The 23,817-nt window shown below is 48.2% G+C and overlaps 1 protein-coding gene across 17 annotated transcripts in view; it reads right to left on the minus strand.

The window, feature by feature from the left end:
* The window catches only part of CAPRIN2 (caprin family member 2), a 63,633-nt gene extending 40,352 nt beyond the window's left edge, over nt 1-23,281 (minus strand). For all 17 annotated transcript variants that reach the window (XM_060194606.1, XM_060194610.1, XM_016194573.2 and 14 more), the window contains exons 1-8: nt 23,156-23,281; nt 22,182-22,404; nt 18,040-18,102; nt 10,856-10,942; nt 8,250-8,488; nt 5,883-5,965; nt 3,355-3,522; nt 2,145-2,188 (exon numbers count right to left, since the gene is read on the minus strand). In XM_060194606.1, the coding sequence (XP_060050589.1) occupies nt 2,145-2,188; nt 3,355-3,522; nt 5,883-5,965; nt 8,250-8,488; nt 10,856-10,942; nt 18,040-18,102; nt 22,182-22,391 (894 nt within the window). In that variant the 5' untranslated portion in view covers nt 22,392-22,404; nt 23,156-23,281. The remainder of the gene's footprint in view (nt 1-2,144; nt 2,189-3,354; nt 3,523-5,882; nt 5,966-8,249; nt 8,489-10,855; nt 10,943-18,039; nt 18,103-22,181; nt 22,405-23,155) is intronic.
* Nucleotides 23,282-23,817: the final 536 nt, after the last annotated feature.

The following is a 23,817-nucleotide window of genomic DNA, read 5'->3' on the forward strand; positions in this document are numbered from 1 at the left end:
GAAGCGTTCCCAGAGGCAAGAAATGCCCTTTCGCCTGCTAGGCCTTGCCCTTTGAGGCAAGAAAAGCTCCACTTGGCATCACACTGGTTATTGCTGCTCGCCTATTTTGTTTTCCATGTCTTATGCCAGTTCTTTTGAAAACGCCTGTAGGATATACGTTTCTGTTCACCCCACAATGGCCATTAGTTAAAAAGAAAGGGGGAATTGTTGGTATGCATGAGACCCCTTCTGTTTCATTTGGTTTAAATCCCCCCTGCTTAACACTATTCTATTTACATAACCACTTCATTCTATTTATATAACCGCTGTTAACAAGCACCTCCCTCCAGGGCATTGGTTCAATCCCCACTGTTTCATGATATGTTTTTGCTCCACCCCCCCTCCTTGTCACACTCTGATTGTCACCAGTCACTTTTCTCTCCACCCTCTCTATGTCACACCCTGTTTCCACCCTACTTGTCAAGTATATATAAAGACAGCATTGTGAGTTTTAGAGTACTTTACCTTTAGTTTAGCTCAGCTCGGCTTAGATTGTGCTGCGTCCTGCATGAATAAAGAGATACTGCCTACAGCTCAACTATGAGTCCCTGGTCGTCTGTTACCTGCCCGTGAAGCCAGCCCGGCGAAAACAACCTAACCCGTCGAAAACGACACAAAAGGCCGAGAAACACATGAAAAAATGCTCCAAGTCTCTGATTGTCAGAGAAATGCAAATCAAGACAACAATGAGATATCACTTCACTCCTGTGAGAATGTCACACATCAGAAAAGGTAACAGCAGCAAATGCTGGAGAGGGTGTGGGGTCAAAGGAACCCTCCTGCACTGCTGGTGGGAATGTCAATTGGTCCAACCTCTGTGGAGAACAATCTGGAGAACTCTCAGAAGGCTAGAAATGGACCTACCCTATGACCCTGCAATTCCCCTCCTGGGGATATATCCTAAGGAACCCAACACATACATCCAAAAAGATCTGTGTACACATATGTTCTTGGCAGCACAATTTGTAATAGCCAAAACCTGGAAACAACCCAGGTGTCCAACAACAGATGAGTGGCTGAGCAAGTTGTGGTATATATACACAATGGAATACTACTCAGCTGTAAAAAATGGTGACTTCACCGTTTTCAGCCGATCTTGGATGGACCTTGAAAAAATCATGTTGAGTGAAATAAGTCAGAAACAGAAGGATGAATATGGGATGATCTCACTCTCAGGCCGAAGTTGAAAAACAAGATTAGAAAAGAAAACACAAGTCGGACCTGAAATGGAATTGGAGTATTACACCAAAGTAAAAGACTCTGGGGTGGGTGGGTGGGTGGGGAGAATACAGGTCCATGAAAAATGATGAATGAAATAGTGGGGGTTGTAAAAAAAAAAAAAAAAAAAAAACTTACTGTTATCTATTTATTTCAGATATATATGGAGAGGGGGATAGAGAGAAATCATTGGGGGCCAGGCAGTGGTGAACCTGGCTAAGCGCACATAGTACTAAACACTAGGACCTACACAAGGATCCAGGTCAAGCCCCTGACTCCCCACCTGCAGGGGGGGACACTTCACAAGCAGCAAAGCAGGTCTTTAGGTGTCTCTGTTTCTCTCTATCTATATATCTATATATCTCTCTCCCCCTCTCAATTTCTCTCTGTCCTGTCTAATAAAATAGAAAATATGGCCGCCAGGAAAAATGGATTCGTAGTGTAGGCACCAAGCCCCAGCGATAACCCTGGAGGTAAGAAATAAGGGAAACCGAGAGGAAAGGAGGAGATAGGGAGAGAGAATGACAGGGTGACACCTGCAGAACTGCTTTATTACTTGTGAAGCATCCCCCCTTCCGGTGGGGAGTAGGGAATTGAACCCATGTCCTTGTGCACTGTAGCATGTGGTTCAACAGAGCCAGTGAGATAACTCATATGGAAGGGTGCCTGCTTTGCAGTGCACACAGGCCAGGTTTAAGCCCAACCCTTACCACAGCAGGGGAAGCTCTCTCATCTCTGTCCCTCTCTGCCTGGGAAAGCTGACCCGAACAGTGAAGCCACAATGACCACCCAAATAAATAAATGACCGTGCCCACAGAGCCTGGCTCCTCAGTGCACTTCCCCATGTCTGCCCAAACCCAGGCCAGCTCCCCTCACTAGCTCCTTACCTCCTGCGGCTGAATCTCTGCCTGTGAAAATTCCATCAGGGACTCTGGGGAGAGAAGGAGATGGAGACACAGCAAATGCTCAGATTTAATTCTGGCTACATGTGTGACTGACTCATCCTGAACGTGTGTTTCAAGGGAACCACAGAAAAATCTGGGCAGTGTGGCCAGCACATCCATCCAGGAGAAATTCCCATTAGTGCTTGCTGCTGTGCCTGGAGAGGCTGGGTGGCTGGGTAGCTGGCACACCTGGTTGAGCACACATGTTGCCATGTGCAAGGACCAGGGTTCAAGCCCCCACTTCCCACCTGCTGGGGGGAAACTTTGCAAGTGGTGGAGCAGGGCTTCAAGGGCCTCTCTGTTTCTCTCTTTTTAAAATTTTTTATTATCTTTACTGATTTATTGGATAGAGACAGTCAGAAATTGAGAGGAGAGGAAGAGAGACAGAAAGACACCTGCAGCAGGTGTTCAACCAGGTCCTCTACCACCTGGCCCCTTCTCTCTGTTTCTCTCCCTCTCTGCATGACCATTATGCTATCTACCCTGCCCTCTCCCTCTCTATATCCCCCTTTATTTCTTCTCAATTTCTCTATATCTCTATCCAAAAATAACTTGAATAAATGAAAATTTAAAAAAACCACTCCTTTCTCATCTTAAAAAAATGTGGCTGGGGAGGGGGAGACAACATAATGGTTATACAAAGAGACTCTCATACCTGAGGCTCCGAGTCCCAGATTCAATCCCCCAACCACCATAAACCAAAGCTGAGAAGTGCTCTGGTAAAAAAATAAAAAGAAAGAAAAAATGTGGCTGAAGAAGGAAGTTGAAGCTAGGGGTACAAGGCCAGGTGACAGTGCAGGTAGAGTGAAGCACAAGGACCAGCATAAGGATCCTGGTTCCAGCCTCCGGCTCCTCACCTGCTTCACAAGTGGTGAAGCAGGTCTGCAGGTGTCTATCTTTTTCTCTCACTCTCTGCCTTCCCCTCCTCTCAATTTCTCTTCTGTCCTATCCAACAACAACAACAAGGACAGCAAGGGCAACAATGGGAAAAATAGCTTCCAGGAGCAATGGATTCGTAGTGCTGGCACTGAGCCCCAGTAATAACCCTGGAGATAAAAAAAAAAGTACGGTAAGCAATTCACAACTTGACTCATTTTGGGTTAAGTTTTAAAAAATGTAACCACTACAAAGAATTCCAAAAGTTGCAACAAACCTGACTCTCGGACAGTCTCAATCTCTAGTAACTGGTTTTCCGGTTCTGGTTTTATGAGCTCCTCTTCCTCCAAGGACACTTCTTTCTCCTTGGAATTCTTTGCAATATGGATGGTTTCAAAATAGCCCGAGTGCAGCAACTTAGACAGGAGGTCTTTCATGTGTTTGTCTAAGAAAGAGGGAGGAAGACTCAGTTCAAGTGATTAGTAGAAACACTTAGAAGACAGATTCTAAGACATTCTCACCATGGTTAGACTCTGTCATTATGAAGGTCTATACTAGTTGGATTCAAAGAATGGGTCAGAGCCAAGAAAAAGTGAACATCTTTATGTCATGCTGAGCCAATTTCAGCTTAAAAGATCAGGATCCCAAAGCCTAAGAGGTGGTGTAGTAGCTAAAGCTCTGAATTTAAAGCCATAAGGTCCCAAGTTCAATCCCCAGCATCACAGGTACCAGAATGATATCCTGGCCTCATATTCTCCTCTCTAATAAATAAACCTAAAACAAACAAGGAGAATCCTAAAGTTTAGCCCAGTCATTCCAGGTCCTCTGATATTTAAAAATCAAAGACCCTGCCATGTTATAGAAGGGCAGATTGACTCCATGAGCTGACAGAGCCTTTTGCCCCATCTCCCAAAAAGATAATACAACCCACAATCAGTCAACACCCTCCTCAATGAATACAAGCTTACTTTCTTGTCGTTTTTTTATTTGATAGGTCAGAGATAAATTGAGAGAAGGCGAGATAGACAGACACCTGCAGCCCTGCTCCACTGCTCATAAAGCTTCCCCCCTACAGGTGGGAGCAGGGGTTTGAACACAGACCCTTGGCACATGGAAACAAATGTGCTGAACCAAGTGTGACACTGCCTGACCCGTGAAAGAAAATTCTAAGTAATTATAAAAACTGCTATTACAAAAGTGGACCTAGGGGGCCAGGTGGTGGCACACCCGCTTGAGCACATATGTCAAAATGGGTAGGACCTGGTTCAAGGCCCCTTTCCCCGCCTGCAGGGTAGAAGCCTCACAAATGGTGAAGCAGGGCCGCCAAGTGTCTCCCTGTCTCTCTCCCCTTTCATCTCCCCACCTCCTCTCAATTTCTGGATGTCTCTATCAAATAAAGATAGTAACAGTAATTAAATAATAACTAGGTCTAAGGGTTGGGCAGTGGTGCAGCAGGTTAAGTACATAGGGCATGAAGCACAAGGATGGCACAAGCACAAGAAGCGGGTGTGCCACCACCTGGCCCCCTAGGTCCACTTTTGTAATAGCAGTTTTTATAATTACTTAAAATTTTCTTTCACGGGTCAGGCAGTGGCACACTTGGTTCAGCACATTTGTTTCCATGTGCCAAGGGTCTGTGTTCAAACCCCTGCTCCCACCTGTAGGGGGGAAGCTTTATGAGCAACGGAGCAGGGCTGCAGGTGTCTGTCTATCTCTGTCTGTCTCTTCCCCTCCTCTATCCACTTCTCTCTGTCCTATCCAGCAACAACAACAGCAATGGCAACAATAAAAATAACAACAACAACAAAGGAAAAAAATGGGGAAAATGGCCTTCAGGAGCAGTGGATTTGTAGTGCAGACACCAACCCCCAACAATAACCCTGGAGTCAAAAAAATAAATAAGTCTAAAGTCTCTTATTTTTCCCAGTATTGAATTACCATATGTAGATACTGCTTTATAGTCCTAGTGAAGTTTCATTATCCTAAACTAAAATGTGAAATCATGGAGTGCCCCGACTCTGCTTCGGGTGTGAAAAGGAATCTTGCTTCCAGCAGGAGAGGGAGCACCGCCTCATCAGACTGTGAAGCCAGACCACTTGTGGTTCCAGCTCAGGCTCGGTGAGCCATGATGCTGACAATGTGTGTGATACCCAGGAGGTGGCACAATGGGCATGGCGCTGGGTTCTCAAGCACACGGCCCTGAGTTCTATTGCCAGTATTGCATGTGCTCTGGTTCAATCCTCTAATGAATCAAAAAGAAAAAGAAAAATTGTGGGCTTAAGGGGCTGGGCGGTGGTGCACCGGTTGAGTGCACATAGTACTAAGCACGAGGGTCTGGGTTAGAGTTCCTGACTCCACACCTGCACAGAGTAAATTTCACAAGTGGCGAAGCAGGTCTGCAGGTGTCTGTCTCTCTCTCTCCCCCTCTCTGTCTCCCCCTCCTCTCTCAATTTCTCTCTGCCCTGTCAATAAAATGGAATAAATGGACACAGGAGCAGGGGACTCATAGTGCCAGCACCGAGCCCCAGTGATAACCCTGGAGGCAAATACAAGAAAAAGTGTAGGTTAAGGACCTTTGTTAGCACAGGCACCACCATGCAGAACAAAGACCATGAAGCCCAAGGTGGGAGTACAGGACAGAACAACTCGATCCCACCCCCATGACCTGCCACTTCACTGCCCGCCCCCAGGCTCCACTTCCATGAGCACAGCTCGGAGAGCAGACGTGCAGGGAGCAGCCATGCTCAGCCCAGCTGCAAGCTCCACACAGCCGGCGTTTCTGGCGAGTCCAGAGCAGACACTCACATGTCGTCCCCACCACTGCTTTCTCGCTCCCTTCCAGGAGGTCCCAGAAGTACAGGGATGACTGTTCCATCTGGTCTTCGACACTGAGGGGGAGAGCAGCACCGTTAGACCAGGACGGGTGTCAAACACGTAGAAAGGCACAGGCACACCCCACACCCCGCTGTGGGCAGGGTAGACAGAGTGAGTCAGCTGCTACTTGGGGAACAAGAAAGACTGAAATCTGATGAGAAAAAAAAAAAAAAAAGACAAGTTGGGGGTGAGCTCAGGTAGTGGTGCACCTGGTTAAGCGCACATGTCACCATGCAAAAGGGCCCGGGTTTGAGCCCTACAAGCAGTGAAGCAGGTCTGCAGGTGTCTTTCTCTCTCCCTCTCTCTCCCCCTTCCTTCACAATTTCTCTCTGTCCTGTCCAGTCAAAAAAGGAAAATTGGCCGCAGGCACCAAGCCCCAGGGATAACCCTGGAAGCAAAAAAAAAAAAAAATCAAGTGCACAAAGCTGATTTTTTTTTTCCCTTTCCTTCCTTCTTTTCTCTTTGCTACCAGGGTTTTTGTAGAGCTACATGCTGGCTGGCGTGGTTCCTTCACTCCAAACAGACTCATTTTCTTTTCCCTTTTTATTTAAAAAAATTTTTTTTTAATTTTAATATTTATTTATTCCTTTCGTTGTTTTTGTTTTATTTTATTGTTGTAGTTGTTGCTGTTGATATCGTTGTTGGGCAGGACAGAGAGAAATGGAGAGAGGAATGGAAGACAGAGAGGGGAAGGGAATGACAGACACCTGCAGACCTGCTTCACCGCTTGTGAAGTGACTCCCCTGCAAGTGGGGAGCCGGAGAGTAGAACCAGGATTCTTACGCCGCTCCTTGCGCTTTGCGCCACCTGTGCTTAACCCGCTGCGCTACCACCCACTCCCTCTTTTCCCTTTTTTAAGGCAAAAGGTGAGAGCCAGACAAGGATAGAGAAACAGATCAACAGAGCAAAGGACAGCCAGAGAGAGAGAACACACTATGGTGTTGCCCCACCACATGTGAGGCTCCCCACACACAGATGCTCCCATGTGGTGGCCGGATACTTGAACCCAGGTCCTTGAGAGTGGCAAAGGAACATGTGCCTCACATGCCAACAGCCCTAGGTGCCATTCTGGTTGTTAAGAAGCAAAAATACACATACATCCATGGTAAATACTTGTGTAGGGTCAAAATAGTTATCAGACTTTTAGAAAGTAAGTGTAAAGGGGCCAGGACCTAGCTCAGCCAGGAGACAGCACACTTTAGCACATGCACCAACAAGTCTGGGTTTGGACACCATGTGGTGGCATCTCTCCTGTCTCTCTCTCACTCTCCCTGTCTCTAACACAAATAAAAAAAAGGAAGGCCTTGGAGATAGTTCTGTCAGTAGAGAGAGAAAGCTCATTTACTATGCTTGAGGACCCAGGTTCAAGTTCCCATCCACCACGTGGGAGGACTATGCACGAGGGAAGCTTCACATGTGAGGGAACAGTGCTGTGGTGTCTCTCTCCCTCGCTCCCTCTTTTCCTCTGAGAAAAAAGAAAAAAAATGTGCCGGAAATGGTACAATCTCACAGGCATAAAAAGACGAAACAGTAAAAGAGAATAAAAGGGGGCTGGGCAGTGGTACACCCAGTTGAGCACACACATTATAGTGCATAAGGACCCAGGTTCAAGCCCCCACTCCCAACTGGAGGGGAAACACTTCATGAGTAGTGGAGCAGGGCTGCATGTGTCTCCTCTCTCAATTTCTCTCTGTCCCGTCAGAACAAAATAGAAAGGAAGGGAGGGGAGGGGAGGGGAGGGGAAGGGAGGGGAGGGGAGGGGAGGGGAGGGAAACAAAAATGGCTGCTGGGAGCAGTGGATCTGTCATGCAGACACTGAGCCCCAGCAATAACCCTAATGGAAATAAAAAAGGAAGAATGGAGGGAAGGCAGGGAGAAAAGGTGCACAGAAGAGGCAAGTTAGGGGCTGGGTGGTGGTGCACCTGGCTGGGTGCACATGTTACAGTGCACAAGGACCTGGGTTCAAGCCCCCGGCCCCCAACTGCAGGAGGAATGCTTTGCGAGTGGTGAAGCAGTGCTGCAGGTGTCTCTCTGTCTCTCTCCCTATCATTCCCTTCCCTTTCAATTTCTGGCTGTCTCTATCCAATAAATAAAGATAATAAAAAATTTAAAAAAAAAAAAGAAGACGAAGAGGCAAGTTAAGGAGATGATTCCAGGCCACCTTGCCAGGCCCAGCGTCTGGCCCGGTCCACACCATCCCACCGAGCAACCATCTATCCTGCCCATCACTGGAAAGATACACAGAGCTAAGAAGCAAGACTCTGCGCCCCCAGGAGGTCCTCCGCACACACGCCTCACCTGAGACTCTCGTTTCTCTCCAGGCAGGTGAGTTTGGAAAACTGAATGAGGTAGTCCAGTTCCTGCAGGGGCAAGCAGAGGGCACCGTGGAGGCCCTCCCGCAGGTCGGCCCGCACCTGCTCCTGGGCCAGGCTCTGCAGCACGTACTGCACCTGGAGCAGGGTGCACAGCTTCTTCCTCTCGGCCTCCAGCTTCAGCAAGTGCTCCCTGCGCTGGGCCTTCCGTTGTGCTTTGAGGAGCTGTGGGCACAGGCCCCAAGGCCAAGGGGCAGGGTCAGCCTATGGAGTGCCAGCCTGCATGCCCACTGACCCCCAGAGGCCCAGGGTTCAATCCTGGCATCGGCTGACACCAGAGCTGAGCCGTGCTCTGTCCTCTTTTGAGTCGACCCTCTTTCACAGAATGAATGAATTACAAAGACATACACAGGCCATGCAGGGCCCGGTCGTCAATCACTCTCTCATTCACACACACACACACACACACACACACACACACACACACACTCAAACTCACACCACACACAGCACTAAATGACAATCTGCTTTCCTATTCTTTATCCCTCTGGGAGCATGGACCCAGGACCATTATGGGGTGCAGAAGGTGGAAGGTCTGGCTTATGTGTAAAGTTGAAAAGAAAAAAAAAGAAAGATATAATAGAGAAAGAGAGAGAATACACCACAGTTCCACTCCATCATCCATGGAGTGTCCTCTGTAGCTCCCATTGTCATGCTGGGGCTCGAACCCAGGGCCTCACGCATGGTAAACCATGAGCTATCTCCTAGCCCCTATAATCTTGAAAGAGTCTCCCAACATAAGACTCTACAACAGTGAGTAACTCACTGATGAAAGTTTAAGACTTCATTGATTACTGACTACTGATTTGTCAGCGAGCCAAATCTGAATCGTCAAGGTGAAGACTAAGACAAGATTAAGCCTTACTCAGCATGAACTAAAGATTTTCCTGGGTGGGTGGCACCTGTCAAAATCTCAGTAAAAGGGGAGTTGGGCGGTAGTGCAGCGTGTTAAGTGCGCGTGACACAAAGTGCAAGGAACCCAGTTCAAGCCCCTGGCTCTCCACCTGCAGGAGGGTTGCATCATAGGCGGTGGAGCAAATCTGCAGGTATCTATCTTCCTCTCCTCCTCTCTGTCTTCCCCTCCTCTCTCCATTTCTCTCTGTCCTATCTAACAACGATGACAACAGTAATAGCTACAACAACAATAAAAACAACAAGGGCAACAAAAGGGAAAATAAATTAAAAAAAAAATCAGTAAAAGTTGACCATTACTGATCCTAATATGTTAAATAATGCTAAACTTATAAACCTGTCTCACACATAAGTCTGCATGCTAGCATTCTTTTTTTGCTAGCATTCTTCTTAAATAATTATTAATTAATTTATCGATAATAATATTTATTTTCTGTTATAAAATATTTTTGTGTGTGTGCCTCTAGGGTTATTGCTGGGGCTCAGTGATGACACTACAAATCCACTACTCCTGGCAGCCATATTTTCCATTTTTTGTTGGATAGAATAAAGAGAAATTGAGAGGGGAGAGGAGGGGAAGATAAAGAGGGAGAGAGACACCTGCAGACCTGCTTTACCACTTGTGAAGTGAACCCCCTGCAGGTGGGGAGCCTGGGGTTTGAACCAGGATCCTTGTGCTTTGTACTATGTGCATTTAACCCAGTGTACCACCATCACCTGGTCCCCTTTAAAATCTCATTTTAAATATGTTTACTTGGTCTTGTTTGTTTGTTTTTTTGTTTGCCTCCAGGGTTATCACTGGGGCTTGGTGCCTGCACTATGAATTCACTGCTCCCGGAGGCATTTTCCCCCCATTTTTGTTGTCCTTGTTTTTCTTATTGTTATTATTGTCATTGCTGTTGTTGTTGTTGGACAGGACAGAGAGAAATTGAGAGAGGAAGGGAAGACAGGGAGGGGGAGCGAAAGATAAGACACTTGCAGACCTGCTTCACCGCCCGTGAAGCGACCCCCTGCAGATGGGGAGCCGGGGGTTTGAACCGGGATCCTTGCGCCAGTCCTTGTGCTTTGCACCATGAGCACTTAACCCGCTATGCTACCACCCAGCTCCATTTACTTGTTTATTATTAGATAGAGACAGAAAGAAATTGAGAAGGGAGGGGGAGGTAGAGAGGGAGAGAAACAGAGAGACACCTGCAGCCCTCCCTCACCACTCGTGAAGCTTTCTCCCTACAGGTGGGGAGTAGGGACTTGAACCTGGGTCCTTGCACATCATAATTTGTGTGCTTAGCCAGGTGCAACACCAACTAGCCCCCAGGCTAGCATTCTCTAAGAAGCACATCTGTGAAGGCAGACTCGTAAGTGCATATAGTCAAGCCCTCTTGTCAATGCTCCCTGTAATTCTACAGTGAAATGAGGACTGTTGAATAACCAATACAAAGGCAAGCACTCAGAAATCTGGAAACTTGCTTGTTGTCCACCAGCTGTCCTCAGCCCCCTGCACCTAACACAACGTCAGCAGGCGTCAGGTGGCTGTTCACCAGACACTGTCGCTGGGCACTGCCATTTCCTGCAAAGTCACTCGCTGAGGTGGCTCCAGAGGAAGACAGTAAACATACTCACGTCTTGGCTCAGTCCAGAAAAGGTTTTCTGAAGCTCCTTGGCAAACTCTAAGTTATGGAGCACTTCTTCATATTTCTCCACGGCCTCCTACCAAATAGGAGAAGAAAACAGCAAATTTTGTGAGGTGACAACTCAGTAAGCACTGGCAGGTCAAAATAAATTATTTCTTTTTTTAATATTTATTTATTTATTCACTTTTGTTGCCCTTGTTGTTTTATTGTTGTAATTATTATTGTTATTATTGATGTTGTCATTATTGGATAGGACAGAGAGAAATGGAGAGAGGAGGAGAGGACAGAGAGGGGGAGAGAAAGATAGACACCTGCAGACCTGCTTCACCACCTGTTAAGCGACTTCCCTGTAGGTGGGGAGTGGAGGCCTTGAACTAGGATCCTTACACTGGTCCTTGCACTTTGTGCCACATGCACTTAACCCACTGTGCTACTGCCTGACTCCCAAAATAAATTATTTCTTAAAAACAATGGCAGGCAGTCCAGGAGGTGGTACAGGTAGAGTGCTGGGCTTAAGAGCATCAGGTCCTAGGGGGTCAGGTGGTAGCATAGCAGGTTAAGCGCACATAGTGTGAAACACAGGACCAGCATAAAGATCCTGGTTCTAGCCCCCGGTTCCCCACTTGCAGGGGGCTTGCTTCACAAGCAGTGAAGTAGGTCTCCAGGTGTCTTTCTTTCCTCTCTGTCTTCCCCTCCTCTCTCGATTTCTCTGTCCTATCCAACAACAATGACAGCAATAACAACAACAATGATAAAACAACAAGGGCAAGAAAAGGAAAAACAATGGTCTCCATGGGGGAGTCAGGCAGTAGCACAGTGGGGTAAGTGCAAGAATGTAGAGCAAAGTGCAGAACCATGTAAGGATCCCGGTTCCAGCCCCTGGCTCCCCACCTGCAGGGAAGTAGCTTCACAAGCGGTGAAGCAATTCTGCAGGTGTCTATCTTTCTCTCTTCCTCTCTTTCTTCCCCTCTTCTCTCCATTTCTCTCTGTCCTATCTAACAATGACAATGACATCAATAACAATAATAATAACTACAACAACAATGAAAAACAACAAGGGCAACAAAAAAAGGGAAAACAAATATTTTTTTTAAACTAAAAAAAAAAAAAAGGCCTCCAGGAGCAATGGATTCGCAGTGCAGGAACCAGAGTCCCAGCAATAACCCTGGAGGCAAGATAATAATAGTAATAAATTAAAAAAAAGAGCATCAGGTCCTGAGTTTGACTCCCTTCTTCACATATGCCAGAGTGATGCTCTGGATGTATATCTCTTTCTCTCATTAATCTTTAAAACAAGAAGAAGAGACCCACAATTTTATGATCTGCTTATAGTACATACAAAAGTAGGAAAGAAGAGTATTTTTAAAAATACTTTATTTGGAGAAGCAGACTCTGAAGAAGTCAGACCTCCCACCTTCTGCACCCCATAAAGATCATTGGTCCATACTTCCAGAGGGATAAAGAGTAGGGAAGCTCCCAATGGAGGGGATGGGATACAGAACTTTGGTGGTAGGAAGTGTAAGGAATTATACCTCTTATCCTACAATCTTGTTGATCATTATTATATCGCTAATAAGATAAATTTAAAAAATATATATTTTATAATTTTTTTTCTTTTCTTCCTCCTCCAGGGTTATTGCTGGGCTTGGTGCCTGCACCATGAATCCACCGCTCCTGGAGGCCATTTTTTCCCCCTTTTGTTGCCCTTGTTGTAGCTTCGTTGTGGTTATTATTATTGCCCTTGTTGACGTAATTCTTTGTTGGATAGGACAGAGAGAAATGGAGAGAGGAGGGGAAGACAGAGAAGGGGAGAGAAAGATAGACACCTGCAGACCTGCTTCACCCCCTGTGAAGCAACTCCCCTGCACGTGGGGAGCCGGGGGCTCGAACCGGGATCCTTACGCCGGTCCCTGCACTTTGCGCCACATGAGCTTAACCCACTGCGCCACCGCCCAACCCCCTATAATTTTTTTTAATGAGGGAGAGAAAGCCCAGAGCCCTGTTCAGCTCTGGTTGATGGTGGTACTGGGGACTAAACCTGAAACCTCAGAGCCTCAGGCAGGAAAGTCTTTTGCAGAACCATTATGCTGCCTCCCTAGACCGAGAAAAGGTATTTCATATATTACATGAAGTTAAATGTAGAAATTCAAAATTTTTTTTGCCTCCAGGGTTATTGCTTGGGCTCAGTGCCTGCACTATGAATCCGCTGCTCCTGGAGGCTATTTTTCCCATTTTGTTGCCCTTGTTGTTGTGCTTGTTGTAGTTGTTATTGTTGTCATTGTTGGATAGGACAGGGAGAAATGGTAAGAGGAGGGGAAGACAGAGAGGGAGAGAGAAAGATAGACACCTGCAGACCTGCTTCACTGCTTGCAAAGCGACCTCCTGCAGGTGGGGAGCCGGGGGCTCGAACCAGGATCCTTACTTCGGTCCTTGTGCTCTGCACCATGTGCACTTAACCCACTGTGCTACCGCCCAACTCCCTAGAAATCCAATTTTCTCTAGAGCCCTTCCCCACTAGGGAAAGAGAGAGACAGGCTGGGAGTATGGATCGACCTGTCAACACCCATGTTCAGCGGGGAAGCAATTACAGAAGCCAGACCTTCCACCTTCTGCATCCCACAATGATCTTGAGTCCATACTCCCAGAAGGTTAAAGAATAGGAAAGCTATCAGTGTAGGGGATGGGATACGGAGATCTGGTGGTGGGAAGTGTGCAAAGCTGTACCTCTCTTATCCTATGGTTTTGTCAATGTTTCCTTCTTATAAATAAAAAATTTAAAAATTTAAAAAATAAAAAAATAAAAGAAATCCAATTTTTACCAGAAATGTGAACCCTGATTCTCTGAGTCCCATACATAAACTCAGAGAGAGACTGGTGGTTTTATTTTATTTTACTTATTTATTGTCTCCAGGGTTATCACTGAGGCTCAGTACCTGCACTACAAGTCAACTGCTCCAGATGGTCATTTTTTCTTTTCTTTTTTTTTTTTCCTTCTCTGTTTTTTTTTTTTTCTTTTTATGTTTTATTTGTGATCAATAATGTAAGGTCACAGTGTATAGTGTATAGTTCACCACTTATTTTGCCACCAGGTTTACTGTGGGGGCTCCACACCCACACCCACAAGACTCAACCAGGAACTCTTGTGCGTTTTCATTTAGGCAGAGGGTGAGAGGCAGAGACAAGGAAAAGGAGAAACACCACAGCACTTTTCCAACATCTGGGAAGCTTATCCCATGCAGGTGCTCCCACATGGCAACCGAGGGCTTGATCTTCTCAAGCATGGTGAAGTGTGCGCTCTACTGGGTGAGCTATCTCCCAGTCCCTTGCACTGATTTTTTTTTTTTTACAGATTTATTAACAAGAGAGAAGCAGAGCATCACTGTGAATGCATGCAGGGCCAGAAATGGAACCAAGGACAACACATTTACGCCCAGTACTCTCACCCTTGTGCACCTCCAGGACTGCTCTGACAAGAATCTCCAACTCTCTAATGGAACTCCATCCTGAGGTCCATCTGAAGGGAAGGGCAATGGGCAGAGACAGGACTGGGGGGTAGGGATAGAGAAGTTCATCAGGAATCTGCCCTGGTTGTGGAGAAAAGGGAACTCTGCTCCACTGCTGGTGGGAATGCAGACTGGGGCAGCCCCTGTGGAAGCCTGTGTGAAGAGGCCTTAAACAAATAAAAATGAAACTACCTTATGACCCAGCAATCCCACTCTTAGGCATTTATCTAGTGGACGCTCAAACGCTAATTAGCAGGACACATGCATCCGTGTTCATAGCTGCATTATTCACAGTAGTCAGAGAGGAAGTAGTGTAAATGCCCATCATCAGATGACTGGGTAAAGAAGGATGGAATATATTCCATGGAATACTACTCTGTGATCAAAACAGATGATATTGTGTCCTTTGGGACAAAATGCTTAGAACTGGAGATGGTGATGCTTAGTGAAATAAAGAGGCGAAAGACAACTACTGGAGGGTTTCACTCAGATTTGGAGTCTAAAGAGCTGATTTACGTGAACTTGCCAAAAAAAAAAAAAAAAAAGGAAAAATCAAAAACAGAAGCAAGCAAACTGTAAGCCTTATGCGAACTCTGGTGGGGATCTTTGGGAGATGGGAGGGAGGGGACACAGAACTCTGGTGGTGGGTGAGGTGTGGAACTATGCACTGTAATCTTTTTCTTTTTAATTTTTATTACCTTTATTGGATAGAGACAGAAATTAAAAGCAAAGGGGGGAAATAGAGAAAGAGACAGACACCTGCAGCACTGCTTCATCACTTGCAAAGTATTCTGCCTACAGGTGGGAACCAGAGGCTAGAACCTGGGTCATTGTGCACTGTAACATGTGCACTCAACCAGGTGCACCACACTGCCTGGCCCCTACACTGTGATCTACAATCTTGTGGCAAACTATTAACCAATATCTCTGAAGAGGCTCTGACACCAAGTGGCTGGATTCATTGAAGCCAACATTGGTCTGGGAGTTCCACACACCTGCATTACCACCTCAGCGCTGTTAGCCCCCCACCCCCCACCACGGTGCTTCCCCAGGGCAGTGCTGTGGCTGGAACCCAGGCTGCACACATGGCAAAGCACAAGCCTGACCTGCTGAGCTATCTTCTGGCCCTCGGGCCCTTAGATGAACCTATGTTTGCCATTTCAAATAGAGATCGTTAGAGGTGGAAGTCTTCACACACTTCCTTAAAGAGGCAGAAGGCAGCTCACACACTGCCAGACACAAGGAGCTGGATTTGAGCCCCTGGCCACCACATGGAAGCACCACAAAGGGGGTGCGGGGAATAGAGGAAAAGTGCTGTGGTGTCACTCTCCTTTCTTTTTCTCTCTGCTTCTTACCCTCTATCTAGGAAGGAAGGAAGGAACCAATTCCAGGACCAGGCAGTGGTGCAACTGGTTAAGTACACATGTTGCCTAGCTTGATCCCATCACCACCTGCAGGGGAGAGGCTTCACCAGCGGTGCAGGCTGCAGGTGGCTTTCTCTCCCCCTCGTCCTATTTCTCTCATTCATAATAAAAAATAAAGTAAGGGGGCCGAATGATGGTGCACCTGGTTGAGCACACGTGTTACAATGTGCAAGGACCTAGGTTCGAGCCCCCGACCCCCACCTGCAGGGGGAAAGCTTTGCGAGTAGTGAATCAGTGCTGCAGGTGTCTGTCTCTCTCTCTATTACCCCCTTCCTGCTCAATTTCTGGCTGTTTCTATCCAATAAATAAAGATAATTAAAAAAAAAAAAGAATGTAAGAAGGAACTCTATCAGAACACTGCTCTATACTATGTTAAAGTGGAAGGTCTAGGCTGAAGTTGACAACTTGGTGACATTTCAGAGTTTTTAACGGGAGAGCTGTTGTTACTAATAGTACTCATGAGCACCACAGAAAGCTTTTTTCTTTTCTTTTTTAAATCAGAGCACAGTTTCCCTGATTTAGGTGGTGCTAGGGATTGAACCTGGTACCCAAGCGCTTAAGGCATGAAAGTCGTTTTATATATATACTATGCTATCTCCCAGTCCTTCCCCCAAAAAGTTTTATTTACCATATTACAAGTGTCTGTTGGGTTAAAGACTATAAACTGTGGTTACAAAAATTCTAGTCACTAATATAGAAAGCAAGGTAACAAATCTACAGTGTACAGTTAAAGTAGTGCTTGAAGGAAAACGTGTAACCTTAAATTCCTATGGGCCTGTGGGGAAGGGAGGAAGGAAGGAAGGAGGGAGGGAGGAAAGAAGGAAGGAAGGAAGGAAGGAAAGGAGGAAGGAAGGAAGTCTAAAGGCACAATAGAGCAACAAAATGAAGCAAAAAAACCAAAGGAAAGCAAAAAGATAGAGGTAGAAGAGGAAAATGAAAGAAAAAAAAATCCACAAAGGAAGGCTCAGAAAGACAACCTTTTCAAGCCCCCAGTGGGTTCTCTGCCATCCAGTGGGACATCCAGTGGGACGTTCAGTGAGAAGTCAGATGGCTAGACTGCAGGAGTGAGTCAATGCTGCAGTTGGCTACTCCAACTGCATGTGCCTGATCAGCACTAGATGCTGCCAGCTCTTTCATTTCCTTTTTTGATTATTCACTTTTATATTTTTCCCCAAAGATGAGAACAGCAGAGCATCACACTGGTATATGCAATGTCAGGGATAAAGCCTGGAACCTCACACTTGTGAGTCTGGCAAGTCACTTCTATAAAACAATTATACTGAGGTACTATTCGACACACATGGCGAGGGTGGGGAGAGACAGCATAATGGTTATATAGAGAGACTCTCCTGCCCGAGGCTCCAATGTCCAAAGTTCAATCACTCACACAACCATCAGCCAGAGCTGAGCAGGACTCCAGTAAAAAAGAAAAAAAGGGCGGCGGCTGGGTGGAGCACCAGGTTGAATGCACATGTTCTAATGCACAAGGACACAGGTTCAAGGCCCCACCCCCCACCTGCAGGGGGAAACCTGGGTCCTGTGCATGGAAAACAGAAGCACTGTCCAAGTAAACTGCTTTGCCAGTCCTAGACAGAATTTTCTTCTCGTTTTATCGTTTACTTATTTATTAATGAAAAATCTAGAAGGGGAGAGAGAGAACCAGACATCACTCTAGTACATGTGCTGCCAGGGATTGAACTCAGGACCTCAAGTTTAAGAGTCCAGTGCTTTATCCACTGCATCACTTCCTGGACCACACACAATTTTCTTAAAGAAAGCAGAAAGGCTGGGGCTGGACAGTTAAGAGCATATATTACCAATGTGCAAGGATGTGTGTTCACACCCCCAGTCCCCACCTGCAGGGGGAAAACTTCAGGAGCTGTGAAGCAGTGCTGCCGACTGTCTCTCTCTCACTCTGTCTCCACCCAAGAAATAATCTGGGGCCGGGCAGTGGCACACCTAGTGTGGCACACATACATTAAAGACCTGGGTTCAAACCCCTGGTGGTCTCCACCTGCTGGGGGAATATTCACAAGTAGTGAAGCAGGCCTGCAGGTGTCTCTCTTCCTCTCTCTTTCTCTACTCATTCCCTCTCAATTTCCATCAGTCTCTATTTAAAAAACAAAAAATTAAGTATTTTGAAAAGATGTTTAAAAAAAGAAATAAATTCATTAAATATTTTTAAAAGAATGGTTAAAAAAACAAACAAGCAAGCAAGGCTGAGTGAAGGTTTATTAACCACTTACCAGCTGGTCAGGATTCAGCTGCTCTCCATTTTTCAGACGATCCTTGTAATCTTCCAGTTTGAGCTACAAGAGAGAAACTCAGATCTACTACGGCAGAACAGAAAGCACTGGAGCACATCAACTCAACATGGACTTTCTGGTGAATGCAAACTTGCTGAGGGAGGTATCTGCAGAAACAGTGTCCAAATCCAGGCAGCTCTTGGCCAGAGGCCACTGCAGGGGAACCACCAAGCCTGTGCCTCCATCGGCAGCTGGGGCCGTTCAGTGGGAACAAGCCCTGCCTGCTTACCGGCCTCCACTCGCTCCTTTAACCCTGCGCCCCGCATACTTGAGAGGCAGAGAGAGGGCTGGGGAGACGGCACAGTGGTTCTTCAAAAGACTTTCCTGCCTTAGGCTCCAAGGCCCCAGGTTCAGTCCCCAACACCACCAGCAGTCAGAGTTCAGCAGGGTTCTGGTCTCTCTTTGTATCTTTCTCACTGTATCTCTTCATTAAAAATGAGTAAAATATATTTAAAACATAAAGAATAGGGCTAGAGAGATGACATAATGGTTCTGCAGAAAGACTTTCCTGTCTGAGGCTCTGAGGTCCCAGGTTCAATCCCCAGTACCACTATCAGCCAGAGCTCAGCAGGGTTCTGGTCTTGGTCTTCTGGTCTTGGTCTCTTTCTCTACCCCCCCACCCCATCTCTCTCTCTCTCTCATATATATATATATATACACATATATATATATATATATATATATATTTCTCATTAAAGTACACAAGTCATATTAAAAGGGGGATGCAAGTGGTAGCACACCCGGTTAAGTGCACATAGTACTATGCCCAAGGATCCGGGTTCAAGCCCCCACTACTCACCTGCAGGGCGGTTGCTTCACAAGCGGTGAAGCAGATCTGCAGGTGTCTATCTTTATATTTCTCTATATATATAACCCCCCTTCTCAATTTATCTCTGTCCAATCAAGTATAATAGAAAGGGGAGGGAAGAAAAAGGGAACAAATGGCAGCCGGGAGCCATAGATTTGTAGTGCCGGCACCAAGCCCCAGCAATAACCCTGATGGAAATTTTCTTTTAATTTTTACTTATTTATTATTGGATAGAGACAAAGAGAAATTGAGCGGGGCGGGTGAGATGGAGAGACACAAAGAGACGACACCTGCAGCCCTGCTTCACCACTCGTGAAACTTTCCCCCTGCAGGTGGGAACAAGGAGCTTGAACCCAATTCCTGTGAACTGTATGTAATGTGAGCAACTTACCCAGTGCACCACTACCTGGCCCAATTGAAATTTCTTTTTTTAAACTTAAACAAAAAAGAGAGAGGTGGTGGTCTGGGAGGTGGCGCAGTGGATAAAGCACTGGACTCTCAAGCATGAGGTCCTGAGTTCAGTCTCCAGGGGCACATGTACCAGAGTGATGTCTGGTTATTTCTCTTTCTCATTAATAAATAAAATATTTTTATAATCTTTTAAAATATTTTTAATATTTATTTATTTATTATCTTTTTTTGCCCTTGTTTTATTGTTGTAGTTATTATTGTTGTTATAGTTGTGGTTGTTGTTGGATAGAACAAAGAGAAATGGAGAGAGGAGGGGAGGACAGAGAGGGGGAGAGAAAAATAGACACCTGCAGACCTGCTTCACCCCCTGTGAAGCGACTCCCCTGCAGGTGGGGAGCCGGGGGCTCGAACTGGGATCCTTACGCCGGTCCTTGTGCTTTGCGCCATGTGAGCTTAACCAGCTGTGCTACTGCCCGACTCCCAATAAATAAAATATTTTTTTAAAAGAGAGAGGAGGAGAGACACTGCAGCACTACTCTGCCATTCATGAAGCCTCCCCTTGGCATGTGTTTCTGGGAACTCAGAGCACATGGTAAAGTGGATGCTCTGCTCTCCCAGATGAGCTGTCTCCCATCTGTCAGGAGCCTCTCTTGACAATCAGACTGCTCAGCACACAGGTGCACTGTCAGGCAGAGGCCCCTGACCTAGCAAAGTCCACCAGGGGCAGTTTTGTGCCCTGGAGCCACCAGGCAAAGCCTGGAGCTACTCTGAGCCATCAGAATTTGGGGGTGAAGAATGTGACCAAAGGAATCTTCGGTGGCAGGAGGGGGGAAGCATGCTGCGTAACACCCCACAGCACACAAGTCACCCCTAAAAAGCACTGACCATGGATCCCAGTGAGGAGGCTGAAAACAACAGGGGAAGACCTTGCACATGCTCAGCTTTCATGGCGTGTCCAGAGAAGAAGCTCCCCAAGGGACAAGCCAAGGTGCCAGAGACTGATGCCCTAGCCTGGCTGCAGCCTCCACATGAAGCCACTTCCTCTCTCTCTCCCTCCCTCCCTCCCTTCTTCCCTCCCTTCCTCCAGTGTTATCACTGGAGCTTAGTGCCAGCACTAGGAATCCACTGCTCCTGGAGGCCATTTTTCCCATTTTATTGGATAAGGCAAAAAGAAGTTGGGGGGGAATCAAGAGGGAGAGAGAAAAACACCTGCAGACCTGCTTCACCACTTGTGAATCATCTCCCCTACAGAGGCTTGAATCGGGATCCTTGCACAGATCCTTGTGCTTAGTACTATGTGTGCTTAACCAGGTGCACCACCACCCAGCCCCCACTACAGTCCATATTAAATGTTCTCCCTGATAAACACACGGCCCACAGGGTATCCGTTCCTCTTGGCCTTCCCCAAGGCTGGAGGGCCAGCACTCAAGGGAGCAGAAGCTGGGCTGGAGTGGGAGGGAGCTCACATAGGCCGACCCACCTATGTGAAGCAGGAGGCAGGACTGTCCTGTTCTCAGGAGATCCCAAGGTGGCCTCACTGTTGTGCTTAGGAGACACTCGGCCGGAGCTACAGAGTAGCTGCTAGTAAGTAACTCACTGCCCCTTCTTCATACCTTCACTATCTCCCTAAAAGCTAAAAAATGACCCCAAATGGTGGGAACTGCATGGCAATGTACCCATTATCTTACAGTCTTTTTAAAGCACTAATAAAAAATTTTAAATGACAAAAAAAAATTGAGGGGACTCCATAATGGTTTTGCAAAGGACTTTCATGTCTGAGATGACAAGGTCCCAAGTTCAATCTCTGGTGGCAACATATGCAAGAGTGGAGCTGCACTCTGGTTAAACCATGATAATACCAACAACAACAACACAAAATACAGTCAAGTAGACTCTCACAGATCTCTTCGAACTGTTAAAAAAAAAAAAACTTTCCTGAGGCTAGGCGGTGGTGCACCTGGTTGAGCACACACATTGCAGTGTGCAAGGACCCGGGTTCAAGCCCCTGCTCCCCACCGGGGTGGAGGGGATGTTTCATGAGTGGTGAAGTATTACTTGCAGGTATTTCTCTCTCTGTTCCCCCTCCCTCTCAATTTCTCTGTCTCTAACCAAAAATAAACAAACAAATATATTTTAAGGGGGCTGGGCAGTGGCATACCTGGTTAAATGTACACATTACTATGCATGAGGGCTTGGGTTCAAGCCCCCAGCTCCCCACCTGCAAGGGAGAAGCTTTATGAGTGGTGAAGTATGGCTGCAGGTGTCTCTCTTTTTCTACCCCTAACTCCCTTCTCTCAATTCCTCTCTGGCCTATCAAATAAAAAAATAAATAAATAAATAAAAATTTTAGAAAGGCAATATGGCCACCAGGAGTGGTAGATTCGTCATGTTAGCACTGAGCCCCAGCAATAACTCTGGTGTGAAAAAAAAATTATTTACTTTCCTAAAGTTGCTTTCAGTTTGGGCCTAAGAGTCTTCTGGAGGTGCTGATGGTCACAGACACTGTGACAGGGACACGAGCAGGCAGGTGTAGCCACCTCACAGATGGCTCAGGGGAGATGCAGGCCGGCCTGACAGTCACCTGTTCTCTAATCCCCTCCCCGCCCCAGCACCTTCCCAGGCCGACAGACACCTGCTGAGACCTCCCAGCTCTGCCATCCCTGTCCTGCTCCTTGGCGTGTCCATTGCTCACAGCAGAAAGTCGCAGGGATGGTCCGCTGCCTGCGGCCCGCCACCCTCAGCCACCCTCGGCGGGCAGGAGCCTCTCTGGCAATGCCAGGGTGGCACGGAGCACTGAGGCGAGTGCTACCCAGCTCTGCTAATAGAGCAGGTGGCAGCCAGGAGGGAAGGAGGGAGAAGTTACCTTCTTCTTCTCGATGTTCCTGATCTTGTGTTTAAGGCATATGAGTCCGTTGTCAACGTAGGTCTCATAGGTGTGGGAGAGCGAGGCCGAGGAGGGGAGAGGAGGATGCGGGGGGCTGAGTGCCCGCCGGTTCCCGGGGGGCTTGGCTGGCTTCATGCTCCCCTCCCAGCCCCCCTGTGAACTCAGAGGAGAGGGAGAGAGCTGCACCATCGACTCGGGGAGGCTGGAGCAGGGAGAGAGCAGAGACGCTAGGTGACTGGGACCCAGCACCCTTCGGGACCGGCCTCCCTCCTGGGCGCCCCCAGCCCCTTCCTGTCCGGAGGCCAGCTCTGCTCACCTGGCCGAGGCTGGAAAGCACCTCTCCGTGGGGAGGACCATGTAGGGGGCTGTGCCCTGACCTGGGGAGGGGGCCCCTGTGCCCAGATCCCCACATGCAGAGGGCCCTCCTCCTCCCACAGAGAAACAGCTGCCCACTAGGGTGCACACCACCCTTGGGTGCCCCCCTGCTGGACACTGGGTGGGGGGAGCCTGGGCCCCGAGGGGGAAGCTGGGGGAGGGTGCTCAGAGCAGAGTGGCCGGCGACCGCCCCATAAGCACCTCAGAGTGACCCCAAACCTCGGACACCCCAACCCTGTATATATGGGGGAGGTCCCCTAGGAGACCCCCGCCTGTGCCCCGGAAGGAGGTCCCCAACTCTGGGGTCACCAGGTCCCCTCCCACCAAGTCCTGCGTCCCGGGGGTGGTAGAAAGGGGCTCCCCCAGAATGTCCTGAGCCCCGTGTCCCTGGGGTGGGAGGTGTCTCTCAATTCCTCCAGGACACCCCAGCCCCCTGTCCCTAATGGGGCGCCCCAGGCCCCGCCCCAGCACACGCACCCTTGGGTGCACAAGCCAGGGAGAAGTTCCCTGCAGGTGCCCCGCACCCGGCCTCGTCCCGCGCCCACAGCCCACTAGGACCTGCCAGCAGTGCTGCTCACCGCGCCCAGCAGCAGAGCCCGAGCTCCAGCTCTCACGCCCACCGCCGCTTTTCTGTACGCTCCGCCCAGCGCACGACTTACATAGGCGCCCTCTTAAATATGCAAGCCCCGCCTCCTTTGCGGTCCGCTGCGGTCATGCCCCGCCCCCACACTCCGCTAACCATGAAGCCCCGCCCACTAGTGGTGCGTCCCGCCCCGCGAGGACACGCCCCCATGCGCGCGCAGCCCGCGCCCCCGCAGCAGATGCGTTGCGCCCTGTGGACGCCAGGGGGCGCGCCGGCGCAGAGATGTTAGTAGCCCGCCCAGGTGTGCCGAGACATCCGGAAACCGCGTGCACCTGGCGCAGGTGGGCAGGGCCTGGCGCCGAGCTCAGCCTCAGGTAGCTGCCCGGTGGAGGGGGACCCTCCTGAGATACCGGGGTGCTTCTGTCCCTGGGAGCTCCCTACACGGCAGGAGGAGACCCCAGTTCCTGGGGGATTGCATGCTACAGGTGGGTTCAGGGCCCCAGCAGCCACTGTCCCCAGCTAGGGGGTCAGCGTGGCCTCGGAACACTGGCTCATCAAAGTTCTGCATTCTTCAGAAAATTAAACATCTGCAAAGCGAGGAGTCGGGCGGTAGCGCAGTGGGTTAAGCGCAGGTGGCGCAAAGCGCAAGGACCGGCG

Source organism: Erinaceus europaeus, chromosome 7 (assembly GCF_950295315.1).
Source record: "Erinaceus europaeus chromosome 7, mEriEur2.1, whole genome shotgun sequence".
In the NCBI taxonomy this organism is placed as follows: domain Eukaryota; kingdom Metazoa; phylum Chordata; class Mammalia; order Eulipotyphla; family Erinaceidae; genus Erinaceus; species Erinaceus europaeus.